The sequence below is a fragment of the Mirounga leonina genome, unplaced genomic scaffold (genome assembly GCF_011800145.1).
Source record: "Mirounga leonina isolate KUSES-001 unplaced genomic scaffold, KU_Mleo_1.0 Mir_177, whole genome shotgun sequence".
NCBI classification, from domain to species: Eukaryota; Metazoa; Chordata; class Mammalia; order Carnivora; family Phocidae; genus Mirounga; species Mirounga leonina.
The window spans coordinates 5,168,097-5,189,757 of NW_023270459.1; the positions used below are offsets into that span (position 1 = coordinate 5,168,097).

The following is a 21,661-nucleotide window of genomic DNA, read 5'->3' on the forward strand; positions in this document are numbered from 1 at the left end:
AGATTTTTTTTTCTGGAGGAAAATGGGACATCTAAAAATCTAAAGGCAAAGTGAACCTCACGGGCTCATATAGCTGTAGGTGGGGCTTCAGTTTGCCCAGTGCTGTATTGAAGGCTGGAAGTCAGTCCATCCTGCAGGCATCAAGCGGCATGCTCCTGAGGGCTGAGTCTTGTTCAACATTTTTCTGCAGGCTTTGATTACATGCTGAATTTACAAATGATACAAAACAAGGAGCAAGAGTTAATAAGCTAGAAGGCAGAGTAAGAATTATACAAAGTGGAACAAAATTTAATGAGTTAACAATTTGAAATTTAATTGACTGTAGCCACAAAACCACCAAAGGCTGAGGTATCAAATGGGGTGGTGGTGGGGGAACAGCTTCAGGGGTTTCTGTTATCTGAAAACTCAAGGCACATCTGTGTGAGGAGAGTACCCTAAGGGCCAAGGCCCTCTGAGGTCCAAGGCGGAGACATGGGTGCTGATCCATCCAGGGCTGGTCTGGCCACTTCTGTAGGCTGGAGTTGGACCCTAAATGGTATACTCAAGAAGGGACTCTGATGAATCGGGGGTGGGGGGTGGGGAGGGGCAACCCAGAGAAGACTGCAGAATAAGGAAGCCTCTCCCCTGCTCTGGAATCTCAAATCCAAAGTTCTAAGTTCCTGGGGCTGGGCAAAGATCACTTAATGTTCTCAACAGAAGGCCAGTTGTTTACAATCCAAACTTAAAAAGTAACACTGCCATAAAAGCTTTATTTTAGAAAGTACTTATCTATGGCAAACAGTGGAGATCATTTAACTTTCACATTCATTATGAGTTAACTCTTTAGAAGGAAAGAATTTCTCATGCCTGCAGTAATACATAAACCCAGTAAGGCAGCAGAGACGTGAACTATGCAGGCATGTGTAACAAGTATGCAGATGCCATTTATTTGGTCCATAAGTACAGTATAGTCGTATTTGAGTTCTACAAAACATCAAATATAAATAACCTGAAACTGTAACAATACACAAAAACTGGCTTCTTACACAGACATACCAGGCAATACAAGCTGAAAACTTGAGTAAATTAACATTGTTTTACATTAATATACATAGTGCCAGTTAACATTTAAAAACACATTTCAATGCATAGCACTTGATACTTCTTTGCATCTGTTTCAGTCAGTTAAGAGTATGAAAATGGTTAGATCTAGGCTAAAAATAATTCTTCTTCTAACCAAAAATAAAGGCATAATATTTATAACCAGGTATCAACTTTACTAAACGACAATATTTTAAAACTGTTAAATGATACCTAAGGGTATTTACATTAAAAAGGCAACATGCATCGTGTTGTTTCATCTCATGACTGGTTATGCACACACTTTGTTCAAAGGGCTTTAAAACTATATTCCTACTTTCAATACAGCATACTGCAGTGTTTCTAATTGTTCTAGCAAAATGAATGCTTGCTTTCAAAGGGAGCAGAATCATCTTCAAGTCACTGGTGTCAATTTTTTCCCTTTGGAACAAAGAACATAACAAATAACCTGGTTCTGCCCAGTAAGAGGGTTCTGTTTAGAAGCATTTCTGTTCAATCTAATGCTATAACATCATCAAGCTCTTCTGTCTGTTCTGTGCGGGACCTCTTTGCACTGACATTCTCTTTCTCATCTAATTTCCTCTTGCGACTTCTCTCTTCTTCACTGATGTCAGCATTATTTGAAGGACCTTCTTCATCTGAATCAACTATGAGCACATCATCTTGCTCTTGTGCTTATTTCAGAAAAAAAGGAAAAAATGGTTACAAGTGTGGGAGTTATGAGTGATTTACTAATATTTTATGAAAGTGAAAAGCTGGCATTTCTAACATACACCAAACTTAAGAATGGTAGGCTACCGTTAGGGAACCTTCACTTTATACATGACACATTTCTGTACTGTTTTAATGTTTTCTGTAACAAGCACCGATTTGTTTTCTAATCTTAACAAAAAATTGTAACAAGCATTATAGAACTCAAATTATTATAGCTCCTTGTTGCTATTTCTCCAACAGAAAAGGGGAGGGTGCATATCCTAATACTGGTAGTGGTAGTAATAGTAATAAAACAACAACAACAACAACATATATATAGCACTTACAATGTGCCAGGAACTGTTCTGAGCACTTTGCATATAACAACTCATTTAATCATCACAACAACCCTATAAAGAAGATAACATTATTATCCGTTTTCCAGAAAAGGAAACTGATGTACAGAGATTGACTTGCCCAAGGTCACACAATAGCAGAGGATGAGGCCAGGATTCAAATCCACACAGTGGGCTCTACCGTGCATGCTCATAACCTTACACCACAGCTGGTTTCGTGTACCACCCCCAACCCACCCTCCACCCCCCGCGCCAAAGCAAAGGCAGAGTACCTACCTATCTTACTCGTTGCTATTGCCTCCCAAACCTACCCACAGTAAGGGATCAATCAATTCACATTTCAAATTATGGTTTCTGAAAAACTACCACAGTCCCTTCCTCACAGGAAAATGATAGACTTTTCTATTTTTGGAGAGGGAAAAAGGTCATGACCCCATGGCTCATAGGTGGACCACACTCTAGCTAGTCTCAAAGTCCATCTTTAAAATTCTCAGAGAACGTAAGAACCAAGAACAACCATATTCCAAAGAACACCAAAGACACAGGGTTAAAGAAATGGAAACAAAGAAGTAAAAAAAGTTGGTAACTTTTAGTTTCCTGAGTAAAGAATGAAGGGAGGGGGGCTGTTGTGGGATGTGGGTAGGTAGAAAACATCCAAATCTGAGCACACAGTAAAGCACCAAGCACTAGTACTGAAAACCCAGGGAAACAGAGCCTCTGATGCACTTTACCAAAGTCATAATGGTTCTGAGAGACTGTGAAATGCTAAAAATCCTATACTTACAGCATCTGTTCACTCAAAATAGTCAGATGCATTGATTTGTTTCCCCTAAATAAAACAGGTACCCAAAATCCAAAACTACTACTACAAAGGATGAAGTATCTTCATGCACTAGTCAATTCACGGACATTTCCAGTTGTAAAAACCCACTAACAAAAACGAACAGTTCCTATTTTCCATAAGAATTTCCCCTAGTCTTTAAAGTCTTCATTGGTTCATATATTCAGAGCTCCATTAAAACAATCAACGCCAAATCAATACACACCTCTAATCGTCCTATGGATTTCTGTTTTATGGTCAAATTCATAAAATAATCATAGTTCGTTTCTATATAATGGCCTGCTTGGTGGATAATTAAAGTGCTGGCTGGCTGGGGCCATGACTCACCAGTGGATGTGGAAGGCTGAGCTCCATCGTCACTGCCATTGGTTATGCTTTTGGCAGCATCTTCGGCTTGTTTGGGCCCCACTTTTTCTGGGGCATCACCAACAACTTCAAATTCAACATCCTTCCCTAGGTCCTCACTGTTAAAAGAACAACACACTGTAAAACTGGGCCACCATGACTACTGACAAAAGCAAAGGAACAACAGAGACACTGCTCCTCAAAGCTCTAAGTGCAAGTACGATGTACACACCAAATAGATCCTGATTTTCAAAGAGCTAATAAAACCAAAAATAAGACTGCACATAACAAATTTTTGGGATAATTCAAATGGTCAATACCAATGCCCCTTCAAATCAAGGAAAAGGTCTTTAAAAAATATTAACACAACTTTTACTGCTAGAGCAGAAAATGGAGTTCAAACTCTGTGGCCCAAACTAGCTCTTAGGCATTATTTCTTCAGCTACCATGTTTAAAGATTTACACACTCTACTCTGCTCTTGACCAGGGCCATTTGGTGTTTTAGGAATAGGGGGGTTACATGGGCTCTGGGTTTCCCATCTTTACCAGCAGCACCCTGCTTTGGTAATGAGTTCCCAAAAACATGTATGAAAGTTTAATGCATGAAAGTCAAGCAAAAGACTTACATGTTATAAGGGGGGGGGGTTCTGTTCCCAGAGAGCTAAAAAATATGATAAAAAAACCCCTAATTATGCCTCCTCTTTAGACACCATCTGATATATTTCCATTTTACTGTACATGTCCTTCTGTTGTTTTTTCTTGTATAATTGAACACAAGCACACCACCGGCATCTAATGGTGTCTGAGGCTAGAGATCACTCCCTAGCAATATCTATCTTTGACTCAACTGTCTAACTTTGTGAAAGTTGTACTTACTACTACTAACTCACATTCAGTTTTTCCTGTCATTTTACGCTTTTTATAAACCAAACAAGTACATAAAATGTGATATTCTCCAAACAACTACACAAGCTTGAAGTTCATAGAGAGATGGCAATATTGGCAAAACTGGATGCAGATGGCAACCCCCTTCATGTTTGTTAGATGGTGCCCCAAAGTCTAAGTCACTGTGTAGTTTGGGTCTATCAATGGGAGCATGCACAAAAATGCACCTTATTCAACAGCTAACCATACCAAAGTGGAGGACCATCTCATTCTAATTGTTACATATACGTAAATATTCTGTAATGCAAGCACATGAATGCTTTTTATAAAAATAGCAGGACATTAAATCGAAAAGAAAAAAATACATGATTCAAAATTCTCTATAGGATAATTTTTAAATGTCTTGTTATTGTTATACACCACAAATGAAATATCTGTCTAATGGGAGGAAGATTTCTTCTAATGAATCTTTAAAATAATAGAAGTTTTTATTTTAGTTCAATTATCAAAATGAATTCACTTCTGATTCAAATGTCTGGATTTCTACCTTTTCTAGATCTTTCTGATTAGACACTATGATGACTTACCCTTAAATATTTTTTGCCTATCCCTTTTGTTTTTGAATTCCCAAATTCTTCCGTAGGTCAAGCCTCAGGGAACTTAGTAGCCAACTCAAGCAAATATACTGCATGGTTTCAAACAAACAGTAGGGCTTAAGGGTAAGAAAACATTTTTTCTTCACTTTAAAGTTTTTATATTCAAATAATTTCTTACACTTAAAATATTAATAGTTCCTACCTATGAAGGATGTTGATCAATAAAGTGTAGTCCTGAAGGAAGTCATCTGCTTGAAGCCGGCTGCCATTTCTAATTCCAAATTCTGACAGCTTTTTGTGATTATTAGCTAAGAAATTAGAAAGGAATTTAGATACTTCAGTTATATATTCCACTGGAGCAATCCTATTAATTTAAAAAAGATTAAACCCCTACTATGAGCTGAATTCTGTTGCCCCCTAAAATTCCTATGTTGGAAGTCCTAACCCCAGCATCTCAGAACGTGACTGTATTTGGATGGTGCTTTTTAAAGAGCTGAGTAACTTGTAATGAGGCTGTTAGGGTGGGCCCTAATCCAACCTAACCAGAATCCTTGTAAGAAGTCCCTCAAGAGAAACCAAACCTGTGGACATTTTGATTTTAACGACCTGTAGCCTCCAGAATTATGAGAAAATAAATTTGTTATTTAAGTCACCCTGTCTGTGTATTCTGGAATGGTGACTCTACCAAACTAATGCACTAAAATATTAGGCACTTAGAAATTCAGTCCTGAATGAAGAATACTCCAACTATTAAAACTGCTTAAAAAGAACCAAACCGTGTGGAGTTCTGACAACATTCTCCCATTCAAACCAAATTAATCTGGAATCCTGGAGGAGTTGGAAGACAACTTTTAGAGTTGTTCAAAATATATTCTACTTGCAAAGAGGTTATCCATGACAACTCCAACAAACTACTTTTCAGCAAATTCTATAATTCAGAAAATGAGAAAACTTTGTTGATTTGAATGGATTTTCCATTTTTCAACATTTCTCAATGATGAGCCTACGGGACCTCCCCTATCACTCCAATCTAGTTTTAGCTTCTACATGTCATTTCTGCACAGTGCCTAATACCCACAGCATTTAATAAATCTTTGCTACATGGATTATAAATATTCCAATGAAGAACAATTCTTCCAATCAAACTTTTGATGTCACCACCTCCTCCTATTTCTGAGTCTTTCTGCCTTAATTACCCTTTCTCTCCTGCACGTTCAAATGCTCTTCTCTCGACCTGTAAAAGCACTCAAGTATCACTTACAAAACTGCTTCCTCACTTTGCTCCCAGTTTCACCCCCTCTTCACGACAGACTGCGCTTTATTGAGTATTTGCTCCATGAGGGGCACAGAGTGTATAGAACCTGTTGACCTATGTAGTGCCTGGCACATACTAAGTAAACTGTATTTTAAATTCTAGTTATCATTAAATTTACGTGATTTTTCTATATGATCTAGTAATCTTTTTCTTTGTTGGTTTTTATAATTTCTTTTGTCGCTTATAAGGAAAATGCTTAGAAAGGATCCTCCCTCCTTGAATCTGAAACCCAGAAACTACTGACAGTTTCTAATTCTTTTATAGATTTTTTTTTATTTTATTATGTTATGTTAGTCACCATACAATACATCATTGGTTTTTGATGTACAATGTTCCATGATTCATTGTTTTCGTGTAACACCCAGTGCTCCATGCAGTAAGTGCCCTCCTTAATACCCATCACCGGGCTAACCAATCCCCCCTCCTCCCCCTTCCCGATTTTTTTTTTTTTTTTAAGTAAACTCTATGCCCAATGTGGAGCTCCAACTCATGACCTGGAAATCGAGAGCCGCATGCTCTACTGACTGAGCCGCGGGGATGCCCCTGCAGGTTTCTTATTTTAACTTTTTAATCTACCTGGAATGCCTTCAGAGAATTATAATTCCTACCCACACTTCCATCCTCAAGTCCTTTCTCACATTCTCCACTCACTACAAACTCCTCAAACCCAACATGTTTGAAAAAAAAAAAAAGTTACTGTGCATTCATTCTATCCTCGTCAATTAGCACCATCTCTAAAGCCAGAGTCATGGCGGCAGTCCTGTATCAGCCCAACAATGCCACTTTTCCTCACCTGGCCCCTGAACTCTGACTCCAAATCTCAACCATGACATCTGCTACTGCCTCAGTAAAAATCCCTCATTACCTTCATTTTTTCCTCCCTAAATAGCTCCCCGCTTCTTCTTTCACATGCCTAACCGCCCCCCCCCCCCCCCCGCCCCGGCAGACAATGCTAGAAGTTAATATATTACTTCCCTGCTTAGAAGCCTTGGTGGTAGCAGGGCACTGAGGGAAGAGGATGCCAAACACATGTCACGTGTACGCCACAGAAAGCCCTCTAGCTGTGCCACCACTGCTAACCCGCAGCACCCCACTTTCCACTGAAACAAATAACCGGCCATTCCAAAAGCCGTTTACGTTTGTAAAGGCTGCTGATTCTGTGCAAGTGCAGATACTGCCTTCTCTGCCCAGAGGGCCTTTACATCTTTAGGAACTGGCCCAGGAGTCCTTTCTCCCGTGACCCTCCTCTCTTTACAAGGCTCTAATTCTTACCTTATACGTCTGTTCCTATAGTTATTTCTTAGATTGTACTAAATCCACTTGTTCATCATTTCTCCTCTCCTTCCAGGCTCTAAAGTACTTCAAGACAGGGACCATTGCCTTATTCATTCTTGAATTATAAACACCTAGGACTATACCTATAACACAGAAGGACTCTAAACATATTTGAATAAATGCTAGCCCCCTCAGTAGCACATGTATTTTGTGGAAAAGGGCCAGAGATTTAAGCCACAGAGATTCTTGACCTGTTTCCATTTTTAAAGTCCTAGCATTTGAAAGAGCTGGCCAGAACCACAGAACCAAGGAGAGAATGTATAGTCATGGATAAACTTTCTCTGTATGAAGACAGCTGGCTAAAATGGGGCTTAATAGTCAACTAGATTTCTTAAAATAGACTACTACCTATCCAAAACACGGCCTCGAATTACTCATGACCTAGTATCTCAAACATTTTCTTGACAAAATCTACAGTCAAGAATCCTGACACTAGGTTTTAATGTAAAGGCTTGACATTTGAATAACCTCATTAGGATAGGGCAAAGTGTCCTGAATAAATGACCAATGAACAAATGTGTGAATAAATACATCATGTACTTGGGGAAAACTGCCCCCAGGTTTTTAAAGTAATGGTACACTGACAAAATTGGGGATGTGGAGAAATCAACTAAAACAGGAGCCCAAAGAGATGAGCTGCCAAAGTGACCAAAGAGGTATGGGAACGTAGACTAGTGCAGTCTGAAGGGGACATAACCATAACTAATTCTAAGAAAGCTGAAAAAGAATCAAATGCATCATACTTTTTACAATAAATGCATTAAGGGATGACTTGCTTGCATTTTTAAAAAAAGATTTATTTATTTTAGAGAGAGAGTGCACAAGTGGGAGGGGCAGAGGGAGAGGGAGAGGGAGAGGGAGAGAGAGAATCCCAAGCAGACTCTGTGCTGAGCGCACAGACCAACACGGAGCTCAATCCCACAACCCCAAGATCATAACCCGAGCCAAAACCAAGAGTTGGACGCTTAACCAACTGTACCGCCCAAGTGCCCTGACCTGCTTAAACTTTTGAAAAGGAAAGCCTAGAAAACCAAAAGTGGGCACTGATTTTCAGCATTACTTTCTGCTCTATAACGGGCTATCAAGGCTTCTTTCTCTACTCTTGGACAAAACACCTAATAGCCTTAAATTACCCTTCCTACCGTAACAGCCAGAGCAATCTTCTCATTACTGATTCAGCTCCCAGGATCCATGATACAGGCAAGGTGGTTCCTTGTTAGTGAACAAGAGCATCATGGTCACTGTAAACCTGACTATGCACTGGGTTCTTGAGAAACAGTCCCTGAGATACCCTGACAACACGGGAGTCCCCAGACCTGGAATTGCAGTGATCCCAGCAAGGCAGTGCCACCTAGGGAGAGCACTTCCATGACCAAATATTGCCCCATCAGCTGTGATACTGAGTAACATGTATAGTAAATGGACAAACTAATGTTACTTTTTCATGTATACAGTTTCCACCCAAATGAGGGGAGTGAATAAATGCAATGTATGATACCTTCGGTCTCTCCTTCTTCTGAAGATATTAGGATTGTTCCTTTCCCATCTTCAATTTGGACATCTGGTGCTACCATAGCAAATTTTTCTTTCACTATCTATAAGAAAAAAAGATACAAAATATTAATTTATATATAGCTAAAGACCATAAAAAAACTTAAGACATTTTTTCCATAAAGGCTCTTACTTTCCCCTTCCATTGGAAAGGGGCAAAGTCGTTCGTCAAGATACCTCAGGGCATGAAGGAAAGCACTGGAAATTCACCCAATTACTCCATGCCCATGTTGACCACTGATGAAGTTCAGATAAAACTTCCTCCAAATGGGAGATTGTGAACTCTTGATTGGCTTAGTATTTTTTCTTCCCTACAGATGAGGTACTGAGCTAGACACTTGGCATATTTCATCTTAGTCTCTATGCCAATCCTCTATTTGCAGATGTTTTATAGATGGAAAATTTCTCATTAAAACTGATTCTTGGATAGTCTTCCTCTTCCCAAGTTCCAACTCTCTTTAAATTCCAAGATGGATCAGGAGTGATGATAATCTGTCAAATCCTAGCTGCTCTTAAAAATAACAGGAATTCTCTAAAGGTCTGATTATCTCACATATAGCTGGCTTGCTTTAAGCTCAAGAATGACTACATACCAACTATAATTATTTCCTAAGAGAGCAGGGGGGGCCAATCACCCTCTGCTGGCCAGTTTACCAAATCCTGCTGCTTCTCCATCAAAACATAAGCTCAAATCAATCTGCCCTATGCAATCAGTTCTGGGAGAAAGGCTATTCCCTCTCAAGCAGTCTAGGCAGCAAGGGTCTATCGCCCCCATGTCATATAAATATGAAACATGATGATGGGGATTATCAGAGAGCAATCTGAAATGATCCCAAAAGTGGGAAGTGGCACCCATTTGGGCCATTTATAGAGAAACTAATCTAGCCAACTTAGAAGGAACCTAAGGATTAGACCACATCCTAAACTTCCATTTCCTTCACTCCAGAGCTCTACTACTGGTGAATCCAGATACCCAAACGCAACATTTCATAAAAGGCCAACTTAACACACCACAATCAGGGATATCGCCTGTCAGGAAACACAGAATTTACACACTATCTGGGAACAAAGTGTCTCTTGCTTGCCAAGAAACCGTATCACCTCTGTACCACCTGTGGTGCATATTCCATCCAAATTCATCTATTCCTTTCTGGGATGTGAGGCACATACTCTGGAACCACAGACCAAAAAATCCAGTAGCAACCCAGATAGTAAAGTAACGTAGAATATTAGAGCAACACACCTTAGTAGTCAGAATCTTTCAGAATAATTATGTGGCTTTTAGTTTGTTATCACACTATCAAGCAGAAGGGAACCTAGGTTTCCTGTTTTTAGAAGAGGAAAATGAACAAACCTTGTGGAAGAGAACCAGCCCCTGCACTTACCTTATCCTGTAATGTGAGAACAGTCACTTTGTGGACATTCAGCCGAACAGTCACCTCTGGCTTGCTGGCACATACATAACAATTAGGGTTAGGACGATCCAGTGCACAAGGCACAAGAAGCTTCTTTCTTGGGTTTGGTTGTTTATTCAAAAAAATCTTTGGAGGAGAAAAAATACAAGCAGAAACCACAAATCAGAGTTACAATACCACACAACCTGAAGTCTACCATCTTGTTTACTGTACAGCCAATAAAAAAATAAGTATTCCCTTCTAGATGGGAAAAAACATAAGGAAAATCATGGCCTTTTTAATAAGAGACTGATTTTTCAACTTTCTTTTCCAATTAGCTACCATGTGAAAGGCTGTGCTTACTGAAAAGAAATCTTGTACTAACGACTCTAAACTATTCTGCAAACTAATTTACAAAAGTAAAGGCCTACCTATACTCATCCCTGGTATCATTAAAACAGCTTTTGGGTGTCTTCCCAATTAAGGTTGTTCTTATCAATTTTAAGCCAACTTCTCAACAGCAATACACTTATTTCTCCAATTAATGGTAACGCTTTCACAGATGTTATGGAACCAATGTGCTGCCTTTCTTTTCAAGTTGTCTATGATGATTACGATATTAACGTTTATATAATTATGAGAAAAAATAATGTACTTCAGGCAATATTAGCACCTATTTACCATTTCCCTAGTACCCAAACAAAAAATAAAAGCCAATGCAAATTTTTAAAATTGCACTAGAAAAAAAATGCACTGAAATTTAAAAAGGCCCCAACCTCGTAGTTCTACAGTTTGGTGAACACTAGTAAGATTAATACAAACAAATGTCAGATGAACACTAGAAGCAGATATACAAATTCTCATTTCTTGATGACCATGTTAAGTGTGGCACCTGCTAAGATGACTTAATTCTAAAGAGGAACCCCATGGATTCCCCAACTTTAACAAAGTCAATCCTGTGAGAGGCAGTAAGTGCTAGGAGGAGGACTCCTGTAACAATAGTACTGCTAGCAGTTAATCACTGTACTGGCAGGGCCAGAGGCAGGGTCCAATGGGAGAACAGATTTGATTGATCTTAGGCTTCCCTGGGAAGGTAACTGTGCTAAGGGAAATCAACAGTCAGGAAAACAAATGCTAACACCATTAAAATACAGGCTAACACTATTACTCTGTCCTAAAATTCACTTTGTAAGTGTGAACCAAAAAATCCAGACATAAACATCATTAACCCAAGAGAGGGACAAAGCTAAGTAAGCAAAGAAACAAGAAGGGTATTATAGGGAACAGTAGACATTTTAATAAATTCGACGACAGACTGGCAGTAATTCTATAGTCCTTCACTCCAAAATTTCATGAAAACAATAAAAAGTTTGTTTTTTAAAGGAGACTCCACACCCAGCATGAAGCCCCAGCGTGGGGCTTGAACTCATGACCCTGAGATCAACACCTGAACTGAGATCAAGAGTCAGACACTTAAATTGAATGAGCCATCCAAGTGGTGTTAGTTTTAAAAGATAAACCTAGTCCAAATCTCACGCAACATAGCAACTCTTTAACAGGAGACTCTTGCGTAGAGCAAGGACCTAGAAGGGGAGGTGAATTAAGAAGAAAAATATCTTTCCCACAAAAATAGCAAGAAAAATTATCTTGGCCTTGGTGCTTAGGGGAAGTGGGGGGGGGGAGGAATGGCACATATCTTCCTTCATATTTCATTACAGTAGGACAGGGCTCATGCGGATTTACTGTCAGACATAGGAGTTGAAAAACTAAAGCTAAGAATTTAAAAGTAGTCCTGAATTGGTAAGATGCCAGGCACCCAGATCAAATCCTCTTTGAAGAAGTACACCTTCGATAAGTCCTTCAGAGTTACCAGACACAGGGGTGCCTGGGTGGCTTAGTGGGTTGAGCATCTGCCTTTGACTCAGGTCCTATGATCTCGAGATCCTGGGATTAAGCCCCATGTTGGGCTCCCTGCTCAGTGGGGAGTCTGCTTCTCCCTCTCCCCTGCACCATGCTCTCCCTCGAATAAATATATATTTTTTAAAGATTTATATTTTATTTGACAGAGCACAAGTAGGCAGAGCGGCAGGCAGAGGGAGAGGGAGAAGCAGACTCTCCGCTGAGCAGGGAGCCCGATGTGGGGCTCAATCCCAGGACCCTGGGATCATGACCTGAGCTGAAGGCAGCTGTTTAACCGACTGAGCCACTCAAGTGCCCCATAAATAACATCTTAAAAAAAAAAAAAAATTATCAGACACAATTTTAACAAACACTAATTCAAAAAAAAAAAAAAAAATCATAAGCCAACCAAATACTGTGAAATCTAACAGAAATGATAGTAGACTCACCCATAAAGAGTTCAGACACTGACATTATCAAAGAACATAAACTAGGTTTAAAACAAAAAAGGAGACTAAAAAGCATGAACAAAGGAGAGGACTATAAAATGACAAAGCAAAATTTAATAAAACTACAGGGAACTTTTAGAATTGAAAAAAACGTAATAGAAGGAACCACACAGGGGCGCCTGGGTGTCTCAGTCGTTAAGCATCTGCTTTCGGTTCAGGTCATGATCTCAGAGTCCTGGGATCGAGCCCCACATCGGGCTCCCTGCTCAGTGGAGAGTCTGCTTCTCCCTCTCCCACTCCCCCTGCTTGTGTTCCCTCTCTCGCTGTGTCTCTCTCTGTCAAATAAATAAATAAAATCTTAAAAAAAAAAAAAAAAAAAAGGAACCACACAATTAGTCCCTCTAAGAATTCAGTAAAACTGCAACTATTAGAAGCAAACTAGCTTCTGCTTCCATTTCAGACAGAAATAAGAGAAGGAAGTGTTTTCCTTTTTGCTATAATTTCCAGGAAGCTTACTTACACATAAACTCACAAGGTAAGTGGAACATGGTTTTTCCACTGCTTTAATCAATTTTATTGTTTTAATTTTTTAAATGATCTGTTTAATGTGCTTTTTATAAGTTACTTTTTTTTCCCCCTAAAGTACATGACTATACTATTAAAAAGAGATTGGACGGGGGCGCTTAGCTGGCTCAGATGGCAGAGCATGTGACTCTTGACCTCAGGGTTGAGAGTTCAAGCCCCACATTGAGCACAGAGCTTACTTAAAAAAAAAAGAGAGAGAGAGGTTACATAAAGAATGCAAATAGAAATACTCACTGTTCTACACTGGTCTATTTTTCCTGATAAAATCTTCAATCCTTCCAATACTATTAACCCAGCAATCACTGCATTAGTAGTAGCGATAGCAGGAATAATGTTCCCTGCCATTGCTGAAAAACAAAGATGAATATGGTTAACTGTGAAAAAAGAGTAACAGAATTTTAGGTAATACAACTAAAGTATAACATAACTTACATTTTATATCAAATCTGCTCTTCATATTCATACTGAAAATATGCATCCTGAGGTTCGCAGCAGAGGTGACAAAATCCATTGCAGATGGGTCATCCTGCCAATATTTTAAACAATTTATTAAGTCTTCCCATAAACTTACTGATTTGGTTGGTATCACCTTCAAAACAGTACTTTCACACGTCTTGTAACACTGTAGACAGTCAACTAGAACAAGAGATGGCCTTGAGGAAGAAGCTAGGGTCTCATTATCAGATTCTTGGATCCAGGAATGTAGCCTGACAAGAACGCTAAGACCCACCAGGCTTCTAGGACCTCAGTCCTGCTTACAGAAATACAGCAGACACTAAGTGTATAGACCGCAACACCAATTCCATTCACTGACGGTGGCAACCCTCTCCTAGCCTGATGGCAGTCTGTAATGAAAGGTTGTTTGGTAACAGCAAAGAGATAAGGGCTTTTTAGAGAAAAGGGCTTCATTAAAGACTCAAACGTCTGGACTACACCTTTTGGTTTTCCTTCTCCAAATTCCCTTCATATACACCAGTCTCCTGCATTTGCGGTTTCTTTTCACATATGGCAATATAACAAAAGTTTTCCCTTGACAATTTATATTCTTCCTGAGATTGTATCTTGGTCACTTTAGATTTCAGCAAGATTTTCTGCTTCACTGAGAACATACTATCCCAGCCTATAATTCAGAAGCACCAAAGTACAGAAGAGAAAGCACTGACAGGATGTGCGTTCTCTATTTATTGGCTGGCTGGTTAACCTCAGGCAAATGAAATTCCTTAAATCTGTAATTCCTTAAGTAGGGAAAATTATATAAATATTTTATGAGGTTGTGATGAGGATCAAGTATGAATATTTAATAGTACCCAACAGTGTACATTAGGTACTTCCCTAGACAACTGGTTCACCATATCCATTAGGTGTAGATTTTAATCAGAGGGTAACAACTCCCAGTTTCAGTTTCATTATCTAGCCCCTGTGTATGGATGAAAACATCCCAAATCACTATTAGAACACCAACAATGAAAATATGTATTTATTAAATAGGTTAATATTTATACATAAACCCAAAAGAATAAGGTTTACAAGAATCCCCAAAAAATGAACTTACTAACTCTATTTTGGATGTCTAATTCAACCACAGTTCCAAAATTTGCACAAAATTATCATCTCAGCTTAGTAAAACTGACCAAACCTTTCCCCTTACAACTCACAGCAAATCTCTACCATCACTGAAACATATAAACTTTAACACAGCTAAATCACTTGTAGATGTAGAAAACACTGATTACAATTAAAAATCAGATTAACTCATTAAATTTCAAAATATGACATCTAACCACAAAATACTATTAAATATTATTTTAACTTGGTAAGAATAATTACATTTAATTTTTGTATTTAGAGGTCTCAGACCTTTCACTATTTCAATAGAAAGGCAATTTTATTACTTTCAAGGTTATTTAGGCTCATGAGCTGTTGTCTCCAAAAGGATTTTATGACTTCTATTAACAAATCTGTATTACACAAGAAAGTTTTTAAGTCAGTGAAACATTTTACTTCAATAAATTCACATTATTTCTCCAGTCCAATTATGTTCTCAAAACATAATTATAAACCACAAATCCATAACCAGAATCTGAAATCAAGTTCTGTATTACTTGAATTCACGTAGAGAAAATTCATAGTTCAATGTAGTAATTAGAAATGAAGACATCCAAGCAAACTCAACATTATGTCCTCAAATTCTGGTAGAATAAATAATATCCAAAAATTACTAGTTTCTGGTTACAGTTCAAGAACAAAAATATGCATGTGATATAGAATTGCCACATATTTTCAAAACAAACCTTGTCCCATATGAGCTCAGCTCCATCCCCTTTTTCTGCTAAATGAACTCTCAAAGTCTCAATGCTCTTTGAAAAAAGACATGCATAGCTCTTTACATCTAGAACTTGCTGGTCTTTCAGACCTAACTGCGGTTCATTTTGTTGATCTGATGCATTGGTTTCTTCTCCTAAGGGAAAAAATATTAGAAATTTCACTATTAAACATCATCCCTCTATTTTATTTAAAAATTCAATGCTTGACCAATAAGAAAATCAAAATGAGGATCCGCCAAAATGGCGGCGCTCGGGCGTGAGGCTGGGGCTGACTTGAAGGATGCAGGTGTGGTGCCGGTGAGAGCTGGGGAAGTGCCCAAGGATATCAGAATGGCAACATACACACATGGTCAGCCCAGTCTTTCTCTAGGAGATGCAGAATTCAGAAGAACCAATGGTCATCGAAATCATAGAAAAAAAATTTGAATATCTTAGAAAAGAAAAGCAGTATAAGCCAGGAAAATTGTGTTCTGAGAAGTTCATTGATTGGCATAGTATGTGGCGTTTTAATTCCTGTGGTTTGGCTTTTTCTAAAAATGGACGCCTGGCAGTCAAGTATCATACTGTTCCACTGCCACCAAAAGGAAGGGTTTTACTTTACTGGCTGCTGCTTTGTCAAACAGAGATAAAAGCTATGATGATTCCTCTAGTCCTTCAGACGGTATTTGGAATATTTAATGGTCTACAGCATTATGCAAGATTTGGAAGTACACTTGAGAAAACTACATGAAGATTAATCAAAGTGAATGGATACTAAATCAGCAGAATGGGTTTTTTTTATGATGAGGACTCAGGCATTGCTGAAGCAGTTAAAAGTAACTCTGGACAGTTTGTTTCTGTTCCTTTTGCCTGGTATACAGCAGGTACTCAATAAATATTCAGTAATTCAGTAAAAAAAAAAAAAAAAAAGAGAGAAAATCAAAATGAAACAAATTCCATTAAGATAATTATTAGGATACTACAAATATTTGTGCAAAAAAATGGCTAATAGGAACCTCATAAAATCACTAGAGAATTCAAAGATACAATGTCGATAAGATAAACATTATGCCCAGCACACAGCACTCAGTAAGTGGAAGATATCAGAAGCATATTTTTTTTTTTGAAGATTTTATTTATTTGACAGAGAGAGACACAGCGAGAGAGGGAACACAAGCAGGGGGGAGTGGGAGAGGGAGAAGCAGGCTCCCCACTGAGCAGGGAGCCCGACGTGGGGCTTGATACCAGGACCCTAGGATCACGACCTAAGCTGAAGGCAGACGCTTAACGACTGAGCCACCCAGGTGCCCTATCAGAAGCATACTTAAATTTAGTCTGTAAAACCCAGCAATTGCACTACTGGGTATTCACCCCAAAGATACAAATGTAGTGATCCGAAGGGGTACGTGCACCCCAATGTTTATAGCAGCAATGTCCACAATAGCCAAACTATGGAAAGAGCCAAGATGTCCATCAACAGATGAATGGATAAAGAAAATGTACATACACATACACAATGGAATATTATGCAGCCAGCAACAACAACAACAACAACAAACCAAAATCTTTCAACGACGTGGATGGAACTAGAGGGTATTATGCTAAGCAAAATAAGTTAATCAAAGAAAGACATGTATCATATGATCTCACTGATATGAGGAATCCTTAATCTCAGGGAACAAACTGAGGGTTGCTGGAGTGGTGAGGGGTGAGAGCATTTGGGTTGCTGGGTGATAGACACTGGGGAGGTTATGTGCTATGGTGAGCATTGGGAGTTGTGTTAGACTGTTGAATCACAGACCTGTACCTCTGAAACAAGTAATACATTAGATGTTTAAAAAAAAAGATAAGCCACTCTGGGAAACAGGATGGAGGTTCCTCAAAAAGTTGAAAATAGAGCTACCATATGATCCAGCAATTGCACTACTGGGCATTTACCCCAAAGATACAATAGTAGGGATCTGAAAGGGTACGTGCACCCCGATGTTTATAGCAGCAATGTCCACAATAGCCAAACTGTGGAAAGAGCCAAGATGTCCATCGACAGATGAATGGATAAAGAAAGAGGTGGTATATATATACAATGGAATATTATGCAGCCATCAAAAGGAATGAGATCTTGCCATTTGCAATGACGTGGATGGAACTGGAGGGTATTATGTTGAGCGAAATAAGTCAAACAGAGAAAGATATGTATCATATGATCTCACTGATATGAGGAATTCTTAATCACAGGAAACAAACTGAGGGTTGCTGGAGGGCGGTGGGGTGGGAGGGATGGGGTGGCTGGGTGATAAACACTGGGGAGGGTATATGCTATGGGGAGCGCTGTGAATTGTGTAAGACTAAAGAATCACAGACCTGTACCTCTGAAACAAATAATATACGTTAACAAAAAAAAGAGAGAGAGAGAATATAGTAGGAAGGGAAAAATGAAGAGGGGGAAGTCAGAGAGGGAGACAAACCATGAGAGACTATGGACTCTGAGAAACAAACTGAGGGTTCTAGACGGGAGGGGGTGGGGGAATGGGTTAGCCTGGTGATGGGTATTAAAGAGGGCACGTACTGAATGGAGCACTGGGTGTTATATGCAAACAATGAATCATGGAACACTATAGCAAAAACGAATGATGTAATGTATGGTGATTAACATAATAAAATAAAGTAAAATTTAAAAAAAAATTTAGTCCGGGGGCGCCTGGGTGGCTCAGTCGTTAAGCGTCTGCCTTCGGCTCAGGTCATGATCCCAAGGTCCTGGTATCGAGCCCTGCATCGGGCTCCCTGCTCCGCGGGAAGCCTGCTTCTCCCTCTCCCACTCCCCCTGCTTGTGTTCCCTCTCTCGCTGTGTCTCTCTGTCAAATAAATAAATAAAATCTTTAAAAAAAAAAATTTAGTCCGTAAAGACAAATAGTCATTACTGTAGAGAACTGCTCCCAACTGACACCCAAATCTCCTGGGACCCTTTAAGTTTCAATGTGCTAATCACTGCAGTGCATACATTAATCGTAATGTAACTTATCTAAGGCATAGACATAATGTGTGGAAGGGGCGGTAGGATAAGGAAGAAGTCACTACTACAATAGTTTTTCTCACATTTAAAATTATAAGTATGTCCCTAAATTAAATCCAAGAGATAATCACACAAAGGTACAAATATGTGCATGTATTCTTATCACAACACTATCTGAGGGAAAATATGAAACAAAGGTTAACCAATAAGGGACTAGTTAAATAATACTGACTGGAAAGAGCAAGTAACAATATATAAATGTGTATGATTCCATTTATGTAAAGCACATAAACAACTGCCCTTTATTTCTGTGCACAGATAGAGTTGACTACCAAGACATTCATTCCCTAAATGTTAATAGTGGCTATTTCTCTAGGTGACAAGATTTCCAGCCATCTTCCTTCTTCATATGTTTCTAAACTGAATTTCTTACCATGTAATTTAGGGTTATTTAAAGATTTTAAGTGAGAGAATTTCCAATTTAGGTATTCCAAAGACTAAAATGTATTTAAGTTTATTTATTTAAGTAATACCTACACCTAATGTTGGGCTTGAACTCACGACCCTGAGGGTCAAGAGCCACATGCTCTTCTAACAAAGCCACCCGGGCACCCCATAAAATGTATTCTTTACCTTGACTTTGTACTTCAGCCCAGTCCAATGGAACCGGAGGTTTCCTTTTCCGCCACAGTTTGTCCATTGTCAACAGATACCGGATATCATCTTTAAAAAGCTTAAAAAAAAATTAAAAAACAAAGATAAAATCCCACAAATCCTATAGTCCCTATGCTGATAAAATATAACAAAATTTCATTGATTTACTATAAATATTACACCATAAAATCTTCTGATTTAAAGATATGTCCTATACCAGCAGATGCACAATTTCCAAAAGAAAAACCCACAAAACGTAAACCTTTTATAAAAATATTTATACAGAACGTCTGCATTTGAAACAGTGAAAGCAGAAATGCTGAGAAAAAGAGTAAAGGAACTGTGAATAGTGCTCACGGCCCCTGCCCCGCTAAGTCACCTCCCCCAAGCATACCTAAAGTTCCAAAGATCGATCTGAAGCAAAATCATGCCAATCAAGAAGTTAAATAAACATACACCAGTTCCCTAAGAATTTAATTAAATCACTGAGCCTAGAGATACCAGTTAGCAGTATCTCCAAGTTCATGGGTATAATAGCAATAAAGCAGAAACATTTTATTTTTTAAAGATTTTATTTATTTATCTGAGACACAGAGAAGATGAGATAGAGAGCATGAGCAGGGAGGAGGGGCAGAGGGAGAAGCAGACTCCCCAGAGCAGGGAGCCTGACACAGGGCTCGATTCTAGGAGTCTGGGATCATGACCTGAGCTGAAGGCAGATTTTTTTTTTTTTTATATTTTATTTATTTATTCATGAGAGAGAGAGAGAGAGAGAGAGAGGCAGAGGCAGAAGCAGGCTCCCCAAGGAGCAGGGAGCCCGATGCAGGACTTGATCCCAGGATCCTGGGATCATGACCTGAGCCAAAAGCAGATGTTTAACTGACTGAGCCACCCAGGCACCTCAAGCATACATTTTAAAAGTACAGTGCTCAAAACCAGAATTTAATCACCTGTAACATCTTTGAAATGTGGTCTGGCCCCCCAAAAGCCCAAAACCAAAACAATTTCTTTTTCAAAAATGTTATGGGGTGCCCATGTGGCTCAGTCATGTCCAACTCATGATTTCGGCTCAGGTCATGATCTTAGGGTCATGAGATCGAGCCCTAAGTCAAGCTCTGTGCTGGACATGGAGCCTGCTTAAGATTCTCTCTCTCCTTCTCCTCCCACTCACATACACGCTTTTCTCTCAAAAACAAAACAAAATAAAATCATGTTGTAAGCAGTATTATATATAGCCTGAGAGAATATCACATGAATGGCACTATCCTGTGGTAGAATTTCAAATGATTTTATTGTATTTATTTTTTCCTCAGCTGTATTTTCTATTGTCAGTTGATTTAGTCAATACATTTATTTTATGTATCAGCTATGAACTTAAAATTGGTTTAATAAAAAAATTCAGAACCATTTCTTTTTAAAAAAGATTTTTATTTAATTAATTAAAAAAAAATTTTTTTTTAAAGATTTTATTTATTTACTTGACAGATAGAGACACAGCTAGAGAGAACACAAGCAGGGGGAGTGGGAGAGGGAGAAGCAGGGAGCCCGATGCGGGGCCCGATCCCAGGACCCCGGGACCATGACCTGAGCCGAAGGCAGATGCTTTAATGACTGAGCCACCCAGGCGCCCCTATTTATTTTAGAGAGAAAGAGAGTGAGAGTGAGCATGGGGGAAGAGGGCAGAGGGAGAGAGAGAATCTCAAGCAGATTCACCCATGAGCCCAGTGCCCAACGCAGGGCTCAATCCCGTGACCCCGAGATCATGACTTGAGCCGAAATCAAGAGTTGGCTTCTTAACCAACTGAGCCACCCAGGCACCCCAAAAATTCAGAACTATTTCTATCAAAATATATTCAATTCAATCAGTATTTATGAAGCATTCTTAAATCTTTGGAAAACCAGCCAAATATACAAATAGTTAGAATACAAATTTAGTGTGAGAATCACACAGCTTTGAGTACTAGCAGGAATTTTGTTCTGAGGAATAAGGAGAGTTCAAGGAGATGGTAACATCTGAAATGGGTGCATAGGCAAGGAAATAAGTTCAGTATGACTTGGGTAACAAAACTGGTTAGACACATTTTATAGAGGACCTTAAGCACTTGGCTGAAAAGCCTCCCAGGCAATGGGAAATTAGCATGGTTTTCCATGCACAAGCTCCACACCCTTTAACCAATTATTAAATACTGGGAATCCCTCAGAGTTCTAAGATGGTACTAAACCATCTTCATGCTCTTTTCTCTTAGGCCTACAAATCCCAGTCTAAACCTCTCTGCTTGCCTTTAGAATTACCTGCCCTTACTCTAATATTCCAGAGGAATCTCAAATTGATTCTATCACCTTATCTCATCCTCTAAGCCCTACACAACA

General features: G+C 39.0%; 1 protein-coding gene and 1 pseudogene across 2 annotated transcripts in view; one reads left to right on the forward strand and one right to left on the reverse strand.

The window, feature by feature from the left end:
- Positions 1-897: 897 nt before the first annotated feature.
- Positions 898-21,661, reverse strand: part of UBA2 (ubiquitin like modifier activating enzyme 2) — a 39,927-nt gene continuing 19,163 nt past the window's right edge. The window contains exons 9-17 of one of the 2 annotated variants that reach the window (XM_035023477.1): positions 19,271-19,370; positions 15,616-15,782; positions 13,757-13,850; positions 13,559-13,671; positions 10,383-10,538; positions 8,945-9,041; positions 4,999-5,104; positions 3,298-3,434; positions 898-1,754 (exon numbers count right to left, since the gene is read on the reverse strand). In XM_035023477.1, the coding sequence (XP_034879368.1) occupies positions 1,573-1,754; positions 3,298-3,434; positions 4,999-5,104; positions 8,945-9,041; positions 10,383-10,538; positions 13,559-13,671; positions 13,757-13,850; positions 15,616-15,782; positions 19,271-19,370 (1,152 nt within the window). In that variant the 3' untranslated portion in view covers positions 898-1,572. The remainder of the gene's footprint in view (positions 1,755-3,297; positions 3,435-4,998; positions 5,105-8,944; positions 9,042-10,382; positions 10,539-13,558; positions 13,672-13,756; positions 13,851-15,615; positions 15,783-19,270; positions 19,371-21,661) is intronic. The other variant, XM_035023478.1, reaches the window with a different exon arrangement.
- Positions 15,884-16,551, forward strand: LOC118022715 (annotated as a pseudogene).